The following is a 10,215-nucleotide window of genomic DNA, read 5'->3' as shown; positions in this document are numbered from 1 at the left end:
GAACGCGCTCTGATTGGCCGAACGGTCACGTGGTTCGGGTAAATAAATACCCGAACCACGTCATATCTCCGCCATTTGTCTGTGGGTTTAGCTTTGGGTAGGCAGGCAGGGTAGTTCGCGCTCCAGCCACGCTAGCCAGGGTCCCCCCCAGTCATTGTGTGTCACTGCTGGGAACAGTAGTACACCGCTCGTTCAGCCACACTATATAGCATTCTGTGTACTGTTCTGTGTCTGCTGGGAATAGTGGTACACCGCTCGTTCAGCCACACTATATAGCATTCTGTGTACTGTTCTGTGTCTGCTGGGAACAGTAGTACACCGCTCGTTCAGCCACACTATATAGCATTCTGTGTACTGTTCTGTGTCTGCTGGGAATAGTAGTACACCGCTCGTTCAGCCACACTATATAGCATTCTGTGTACTGTTCTGTGTCTGCTGGGAATAGTGGTACACCGCTCGTTCAGCCACACTATATAGCATTCTGTGTACTGTTCTGTGTCTGCTGGGAACAGTAGTACACCGTGTCAGGAATATATTGAGGTGCTGATGATATTAGGAAATACAGGAACATATCTCTGTCATTTTCTGTCTGCTATATCTCACATGTGTATTCTGCTTTGAAGGGATGGTTATCTGGCTGTACTACATTTGCATTGAATTTCTCTGGAAGCAGGGGGCTGGGACATTAGCATACAGTTCCTCTGGACAGCCAGAAAACAGGTAATTAGGAAACACTTAATCAGACAGTTGCTTTGAAGCAGATCACACAGGACATCCTGCTGCAATGTGAAAGCCTTAATCAATTGTCACCTGTAACCTGGGGAGATTGGAGGTTAACAAAGTCTTTTGATGTATAGGACACTGTTCACATGTGGATGTCAGATCTCTGGGAAATCAAATTATGTCTGAGGATGTTATTAAATCTAGCTTCCCCCCGTCCACCCAGGCTTACAGCCTCCAGGCGTATTTCATAGTATAAAACCGCAGCTAGGATAGCCACAACTTGTAGTTCTTGGAGGTAGCTCACACGGCTAGAACTAACCTGGTTCCTGACCAGAAGTGCGAACCCCCCGCAACAACGCCAGATCGATACGCTGGTACGTTTATTTCCCGTTTATTTTGGTAAGCAAAATCACTTTGTGTGTTATCTTTGTAACTGTATCTTGTAACTATTTTTACTTTGTTTTTTGTAATCTTTTTGTATATATTCAGTTCTGCACTGTTCTATGTTTTTTCTGGAATATTAAATTATTATTTAATAAGTTTGACTTCTGCCGTACTAAACTAACACTCATAGCCTAGAAGAGACTGAAGTGTAACCGTGTATAAGTTCATGCCTAATTGTACGCTTGAGCAACACTACCGTATGAAATTGTAATTGCATTGTGTGTGGGGGCGTTTGTCATACGTTGGCCTAAGCGCGCAGCTGACCCAACGTACGAACAACGCCAGTGCGAGTAGCGACAGCAGAGTGGCTAACAGTATCGTTCGGAACGACTGTTAGTGGGTCTTTGCTTCACGACAGTGTAAGATTGCAACTGTGTGTGTGTGTGGGTGCGTGGCGTTCCCGTATTTGGCCTAAGCGCAAAGCTGACCCAAATACGAAAACGCGGAGTGCGCGCTGAGGACTCGACAGCAGAGTGGAAGTGTCTAGCAACGCTAGTGGTGGCAGTGGGAAGTGTTTGAGGGATTCCAGCCTTGTTTGTAGCTTAAATAAGGCTGTTCCCCGCTTAATCTGGTCAAACCCGCAGTCGGGAACCGTATACGCAGGCGTGCCGCGGGCCGGTTCTTGACATAATTGGCTGGCAGTGGTGGCATCGTTTAGTACATTAGTACGCAGTTTAGCTCGCTATTCTGAGTACTAAAGGCTGGAAGCTTGCTAGAAGCAACTAGCCTACAGAAGTCTACTCAGTGCAGAATCTATATACGTTTTTTTTTTGTTCAAAGATACACACTTGGTGTTTGCTTTCCCTCCCCCCCTTTTTTTTCTTTTTATTTTGTGCAACACGATGGCTCAGAAAGCATCCAGCTATGCAAGGCAAAACAAAGAGATACTACTCAACCTGTGTGAGCACAAAGGCATCGAGACGGTGAGCGGCCAGACTAAGGAGCAGTTAGTTCGTGCGCTCGAGGAGCATGATGAGGCAGAACGAGCCCGTGCTTCAACGTCAGCAGATGCAGCTCACGACACGCCAGAGGAGGAATCGCTCCCGCCACAGGATGCGAGTGGAGACGATGTCCTGGATGATCCACCTAACACGGAGATGACATCTCTGGAAGCCGACCTACAGCTACTAGGTTCGGCTGAGCCCGAACTGCGCCTAAAGCTGATTCTGGAACATCGGCAAGCAGAGAGGGAAATACGACAAGCAGAGAGGGAACAAGCTGCCCAGCGACTCCAGGCCGAGAGGGACAGACTCCGGGCAGAGGAGGGAAGAGCTGAACGGCAACACCAGCTGGAGCTGGCTAAACTTCAGCAGCAGAACCGGTCTGCTGGACCCGCAGAACGCGAAGGTGAGCGAGTCCACAGAATCCCCCTGGATAAGTTCCCCGCTATGGACAAGGACTCTGACATAGACACTTTCCTACAGGGGTTTGAAAGGACTTGTCGGCAGTATGGGGTGCCCCGTGAGCAGTGGGCAAGATACCTCACACCAGGGCTGAGAGGCAAGGCCCTGGAGGCGTTTGTGAGTCTCCCCCAGGAGGAAGAAACAGACTTTGAGGCAATTAAGAAAGCCATTATTGCGCGATACCACCTCACGCCAGAAGTGTATCGCAAACGTTTCAGGACAGTGCAGCGAGGTCCTAATGACAGCTACCTGGATCATGCTTGCAACCTGCGCACTGCCTTCCAGCAGTGGGTAAAAGGACTGTCAGTGGAAACTTTAGATGCCCTGCAGGAACTGATGATAAAAGACCAGTTCCTCCACACCTGTCCTGTTGAGGTCCGGCTGTTTGTGCTGGATCGAGAACCAAAGACAGTGGATGAGGCTGCGGAAATGGCCGATTCCTACACCGCCCATAGAGCACCTGAGTCCCGGAGGACTACTACGCCCAGCTGGAGAGGAGAACAGATTGCTAAACCTGTTTCACCCAGCACCCAGAGGAGGCAAGCACCGCTGTCTCCTGGATTCAAGCAACCTGACACTCGGAAATGCTTTGTATGTGACAGGGTGGGTCATATCAGCACGACTTGCCCAGAGAGGAAGAGGGAGGCCCCAAAATCCAGTGAGGCCTCAAACCCCAGTGAAGTCCCAACGGCTTTGTGTGCTACCAGGAATGCTACTGGCTATGCAGAGAATCTGCAGCTTGTCACGGTTGGGGGTACAGTTGCCACTGGGCTGAGAGACACTGGAGCAGAAGTGACTCTCATACATCCCCAGCTTGTGAACCCAGAGCAGTACATACCTGGGAAAATGATTGCTGTCAGAGGAATTGGGGGTGTCACCCCAGCCATACCCACCGCCTTGGTCCACCTGGATTGGGGGGCCGGCAGTGGACTGAAAGAAGTTGGGGTAACTGACAAAATCCCCACCAACGTTTTGCTGGGTACTGACCTGGGACGGTTAGTAGCCCGGTATGAGCCTAATCCAACCCCCGTGGAGCCTGCATCCCCAGCAGAAGTTCAGGACTCTTGCAAGGTACTATTTGATAACGCAGTGCAAGTGGGGAGTGCTGGTGAGGCCCCAGGGGCTATGGACTGTGTGCTAGGAGCCAGCCCTAGTGATTCTCCAGTGCCTAGGCCTGGAGTGGGACATGTTGATATGGAGAATGCAGAAACTGATGATGTCATTCATGACACACGGACTATCGAGGTGATCGATGCAGGAACTGTTGAGGCTACTTGTAAAGTGCTGAGTAGCAATGTGTGTAATGATACAGATAATGTGGATGTTTTATGTGATGTTCTAAATGTCAATATGTATAAGACGGATAATGTTGATATCATATGTGTTGTGCTACATAATGATGCTTGTCCTGTGGACACTCCGTCGGCTGCAGGAGTAACCAGCAATGGTCGCTGGGCTGCAGCAGATGGATTGCCCACTGAAGGGGCAGACGGCACCAGGCCGGGTCTTCACCCTTCCGATGTTTTTAAGACCAAAGGTGATGTGGTTTATGATACGTCTAATGTGGACGCTCCCTCAGCTGCAGTGGTAACCCGCAGCGCTAGTGGGTCTACAGCACAGGGACTGTCCACCGAAGTGGCAAATGTTGCTGGGTCAGCCACATCCAATCCGGAACCTGGCCCGGAGGGCCCAGGAGCCTCTCCGTCTGCAGCCTTCCTGGAATGTGTGACAGGCAGCACTGAGCTCTCTGGGGCTGTTCGATTTGACAGCAGCCTGGAAGAGCTCAGGGGGCTAGCCAGCAGGTCACCAGCTGGGAGGGGCGGGCTGAGAGGGTCCTGGGGAGTTATTCCCTCTGAGCTGTCCGAAGTGGAGGAGGCAGACCAGCAGATAATCGTTCCCCAAAGGGACCGAGAGATAGCTCCTGCCACTATAGAGGAAGTGCGTGTAGCGACGGTTGGAACCCTTCCCCAGCTGCAGCACTGTCTCTATGGTCGCAAATTCACGGTTGTCACTGACTCGCATTCCCCTGGTTGGTTACGTCAGGTTGCCAAGGGCAACGACACATTGCAGCAACCTGACCAACTTTTCCATTCCTGTAGCTTGGAGCTAAGGAGTTACCCCCCCAGGCCCGGCCGTCAGTGACGGCTTTGGCAGGACGATTCGTTAGAATCATCTACCGGCGCCGTCTGGAAGAGGGGGCGTGTCAGGAATATATTGAGGTGCTGATGATATTAGGAAATACAGGAACATATCTCTGTCATTTTCTGTCTGCTATATCTCACATGTGTATTCTGCTTTGAAGGGATGGTTATCTGGCTGTACTACATTTGCATTGAATTTCTCTGGAAGCAGGGGGCTGGGACATTAGCATACAGTTCCTCTGGACAGCCAGAAAACAGGTAATTAGGAAACACTTAATCAGACAGTTGCTTTGAAGCAGATCACACAGGACATCCTGCTGCAATGTGAAAGCCTTAATCAATTGTCACCTGTAACCTGGGGAGATTGGAGGTTAACAAAGTCTTTTGTTGTATAGGACACTGCTCACATGTGGATGTCAGATCTCTGGGATAGTGATGCTCAAATACCCCTTTTTAAAATTCGAGTTTGGTCGAATTCGAATAGTAAATTATTCGAGGTCAGTCGAATATTCGAGTCGAATAATTTTTACTATTCGATTCGACCTCGGACTTCGAGCTCACTATTCGAGTCGGTATTCGAGCTAACTATTCGAGCTGACTATTCGAATTGGCCTTAAATAGCTTCCAACACTTGTTTTGAGGGTGAATGATGCAAGAAACCTCTTTTTTTCCAAGTAACAACAGCAAGTGATTATGTGGGGATGTTCCTTTAAAAAAAAATGTGAAAAGAGAAGTTGTGTCCTTAATTTTGTTCAGTAGTGTTACTGTATATACTTGTTCTTCTTCTTCTTTATCTTTCTTCTTCTTCTTCTCGATCTTCTTCTTCTATATCTTCTTCTTCTATATCTTCTTCTTCTTCTTCTTCTTCTTCTTCTTCTTCTTCTTCTTCTTCTTCTTCTTCTTCTTCTTCTTCTTCTTCTTCCTTTTCAATATCGTCTTCTTCTTCTTCACGTATTTCTCTTTTCAATTTTTTTTTTAAAGAAATGCAGCTATTTTTGAGCGTAACAAATAGCTGGTGGGCGCACGCATGTTGGAAGCGCCATTGTATGTGCTCCCTGGCAGTGGAAACACAAAGACAGCAGGAGGTAAATTCAGCAGCAGGAGGAGGAGGATGAGTGTGTGGCAGCAGGCAGTCAATGAGGCAGGCAGCTCGCCGTGACATAATAGCCCTGGTACCTAGCGGTGATACCAGGGCTGTAAATAAACACAACAGGAGGTCCCAGACAGCGGTCGTGCAGCCCACATTGTGTCCAATACACAACTGGGACAACACAGTTTTCAACCCGGGCACCTCAGAAAAATTAAACCTTTTTTTTTTTTTAATGGTTTGTTTGGTTTTGGTTTTGCAACCAATATAGCTATTGTTTGACGTAATAGCTGGTGGCAGAGTGGCAGCAGAAGGTAATTCTGTGTACCCTGGCAGTGGGAAACACAGACAGACAGCAGCAGCAGGAGGAGGAATGGAGGAGTAGGCGAGCAGCTATTGTTTGACGTAATAGCTGGTGGCAGAGTGGCAGCAGAAGGTAAATCATCTGTGTACCCTGGCAGTGGGAAACACAGACAGACAGCAGCAGCAGGAGGAGGAATGGAGGAGTAGGCGAGCAGCTATTGTTTGACGTAATAGCTGGTGGCAGAGTGGCAGCAGAAGGTAAATCATCTGTGTACCCTGGCAGTGGGAAACACAGACAGACAGCAGCAGCAGCAGCAGGAGGAGGTATGGAGGAGCAGTGTGAGTGTGGCAGCAGGTAGGCAGCGTGACATAATAGCCCTGGTACCTAGCGGTGATACCAGGGCTGTAAATAAACACAACAGGAGGTCCCAGACAGCGGTCGTGCAGCCCACATTGTGTCCAATACACAACTGGGACAACACAGTTTTCAACCCGGGCACCTCAGAAAAATTAAACCTTTTTTTTTTTTTTAATGGTTTGTTTGGTTTTGGTTTTGCAACCAATATAGCTATTGTTTGACGTAATAGCTGGTGGCAGAGTGGCAGCAGAAGGTAATTCTGTGTACCCTGGCAGTGGGAAACACAGACAGACAGCAGAAGGGCAGTACACAGCAGCCCACTGTAGGTGTAAAATGTGTGGCTGCAGGCGACGTAATAGTCAAAGTGAACCAGGCTGGCTTAGTGAGCAGGAGCCAGGAGGTGGTAAAGGGTGGTAAGGCACATTAACAATGGTTCCGGCAGCCAGTTCATGTCCCCCTCTCGCCGACAACAGGGGCCAGGAACTCGCCTTCCACCCACGCCTGGTTCATCTTGAGAAACGTCAGTCTGTCCACAGACTTGTGAGACAGACGTGAGCGTTTCTCGGTGACCACGCCACCAGCTGCACTGAAGCAGCGCTCGGACAGCACGCTGGAAGGGGGGCAGGACAGCACTTCCAGGGCGTACTGCGCCAGCTCGCTCCAGATCTCCATGCGCTTGACCCAATACTCCATGGGATCAACAGGGGCATCGCTGTCAAGCCCGCTGTACGACCCCATGTAGTCAGCCACCATGCGGGTCAGGCGCTGGCTGTGACCGGAGGAGGATGCTGCTGCATGCATCTCCTCTCTAGTCACTGCTGCCGGAGCCTCTACAGTCCTGTAGAGCTCGTGGCTGAGAGACAGCAGGTCTGTGGGGCGCTTGCTGCTGCTGGATGCAGGCACCTGCTGCTGCCTCTGTGCTGGCTGCTGGACAGTGGGGGTGGAAGGCTGGGGGAAGGCTTCCTCCAAGCGCTCAACAAGGGCCTGCTGCAAGCTCCTTATTTGTTGCGCTGGGTCTCCTCCTGCAGGCGGCAGGAACTGGCTCAACTTCCCCTTGAGGCGTGGGTCCAACATCATGCTGATCCAGATGTCCTCCCTCTGCTTCATCTGGATCACCCTGGGGTCCCTGCGCAGGCACGTCAGCATGTGCGCTGCCATTGGGAAGAGGCGGGCCACGTCTGCTGGCACATCGACGTCAGTGCTGTCCTCATCCTCCTCCTCTGCCGCCTCATCCTCTCTCCACCCCCGCACCAACTCAGCTGCGCTGTGCTGATCCCCCTCATCAGCAGCCAGGTCAGGGACCTCCACCAAGTCCTCCTCCTCCTCCCCCTCAGAGGTGGACTGCGCAGCTGGTTGCCGCTCCTGCTGGTCCAAGGCTGCCGCTCCCTGTTCCAGCAAAGCATCGAGGGCCCTGTTCAGCAGAGAAACCAGGGGCACCCACTCGCAGACCATAGCATGGTCCCTGCTCACCATGTTTGTGGCCTGCAGGAAGGGAGCCAGCACTAAGCACACCTGCTGCATGTGCCTCCAGTCATCATCGGGGACGATGGACGGGAAGTTGCTGGTCTTGTCCCTTCTCTGAGCTGCGGAAACAGTGGCCAGGGCAAGGTACTGTTTGACAGCGCGCCTCTGTTCAACCAGACGCTCCAACATCGCCAGGGTGGAGTTCCAGCGAGTCGGAACGTCAAGGATCAGCCGATGGCGTGGCAGATCCAGCTCCTTTTGCACGTCTTCCAGGCTCGCACAGGCTGCAGCCGAGCGCCGGAAGTGACGCACAACATTCCTTGCCGTTTCCAGCAGTTCGCCCATCCCCTGGTAGGTGCGCAGGAACTTCTGCACCACCAGGTTCAGCACGTGGGCAAGACAGGGGATGTGGGTCAGGTTTCCCCTGTCTATTGCGGCAACCAGATTGGCCCCATTGTCGGCCACCACCTCTCCGACTCTGAGGCCTCTGGGGGTCAGCCAAATCCTCTCCTGCTCCTGGAGTTTGGCCAACACATGGGTTGCCGTCAGCTTGGTCTTCCCAAGGCTGACCAAGTGCAGCAGCGCTTGGCAGTGGCGGGCCTTCACGCTGCTGCTGAGGCGGGGGGTTTGGCCAGGTGTGCCGGAGGATGGCAGAGGATCGGAGGAACCTGCTGCAGTTCCCCTGAGCCTGCGGGGTGGCACCACCCACTGTGTTGCTGCTGCTGCTGTGCCCGCTGCTGCTCTCCCATCCTCACCCCCTTCCACCAAGCTGACCCAGTGGACAGTGAAGGACAGGTAGCGGCCTGTCCCGAAGCGGCTGCTCCAGGAGTCCATGGTGACGTGGACCCTTTCACCAACCGCGTGCTCCAGCCCTCGCTCCACATTGGCCATCACAAAGCGGTGCAGTGCAGGAATGGCCTTGCGGGCAAAGAAGTGTCTGCTGGGGAGCTGCCAGTCTGGGGCTGCGCAAGCAAGCAGCGCACGAATGTCGCTCCCCTCCTGCACGAGCGTGTACGGCAGGAGTTGGGAGCACATGGCCCGTGCCAGCAAGCCGTTCAGCTGCCGCACGCGACGGCTGCTGGGAGGCAGAGCCCTAACCACCCCCTGGAAGGACTCGCTCAAAAGGCTCTGGCGTGGCCTTTTGCTGACACGGGAATCAGCAGACACAGCAGAGGAGGCCACTGAGGACTGGCTGCCAGAACAGGCCTCAGTGTCGGCGGCAGGAGTTGCAGAGGGGGGAGGAGCAGTGCGTTTCCGCACTCCTGCTGGTGCTGCTGGAGGAGCAGGAGGGCGGGTGGCTGCTGTTGCTGCTGCTGCTGCTGAAGGCTGTGCAGTGATGGGTGTGGTGCCACTGCCAGCACCAGATGCCTTCAGCCTCTGGAACTCCTCATGCTGGTGGAAATGTTTAGCCGCAAGGTGGTTGATGAGCGAGCTGGTGCAGAACTTTAAGGGGTCTGCACCTCTGCTCAACTTCCGCTGACAGTGGTTGCAAGTGGCGTACTTGCTGTACACAGTGGGCATGGTGAAATATCGCCAGATTGGTGACTTAAACATCCCCCTACGGCATGGAAGCGCTGCTGCCTGTCTCCCTGTGGTGGTTGGGGGGGGGGCTTGGGGGGCTTGGGTGCGGCTGGTGGTGGTACTGGCAGATGCTGCTGCTGCTGCTGCTGAGCCTGAGACACCAGCAGGCTGTGGGACCTGCCTACTGCTGCTGCCAATGCTTGCAATGATGCGCCTCCTTGCAAGGCCCACAAGAGCATCCTCCTCCTCCTCCTCAGAGCTGCTGAGGACGACATCCCCTGGAGGTGGTGGCACCCAGTCTCTGTCTGTCACCGGGTCATCATCATCCTCCCCCTCCTGAAACATGTCCTGCTGGGATGAGGACCCCCCAAACTCCTCTCCTGATGCATGGATGGGCTGCTTGACTGTCGCCACAGTCTTGCTGTCCAATCCCTCATCCCCCAAAGTGCCCATCAGCATCTCCTCCTCAAGATCGCCAACAACAGCAGACAATTTACTCATGATGCCTGGGGTCAAAAGACTGCTGAATGACAGGTCGGCGAGTGACGGTGAACTGGCCTCCTCCCCAGACCCTGCTGGGCGGCTGCTGCGAACAGGGGTGGTGGTGGTGGTGAGGGTGGAGGCCTCGGATGCAGAGCTGATGGCGGGCTGCTCATCCTCCGTCATGAGTTGCACCACAGTGTCTGCATCCTTTTCCTCAATGGGACGTTTCCGACCCGGCTGGAGGAAAATGGGAGCAGGTGCTACACGCTGCTGCTGCTGTGTCTCTGC

The 10,215-nt window shown here is 53.0% G+C and overlaps 1 protein-coding gene across 1 annotated transcript; it reads left to right on the top strand.

Annotated features, from left to right (window-relative positions):
* Positions 1-2,027: 2,027 nt before the first annotated feature.
* Positions 2,028-3,584, top strand: LOC137519510 (uncharacterized; the record flags this gene model as incomplete). The annotated part of the gene is made up of 2 exons (XM_068238467.1): positions 2,028-2,387; positions 2,430-3,584. Coding segments are annotated over 2 exons (1,515 nt in total), but the record flags the coding sequence as incomplete, so codon positions are not given.
* Between the last annotated feature and the right edge of the window lie 6,631 nt (positions 3,585-10,215).

This window comes from Hyperolius riggenbachi, chromosome 5 (genome assembly GCF_040937935.1).
Source record: "Hyperolius riggenbachi isolate aHypRig1 chromosome 5, aHypRig1.pri, whole genome shotgun sequence".
Taxonomy (NCBI): domain Eukaryota; kingdom Metazoa; phylum Chordata; class Amphibia; order Anura; family Hyperoliidae; genus Hyperolius; species Hyperolius riggenbachi.
This window is presented reverse-complemented; position numbering and strand designations above follow the sequence as displayed.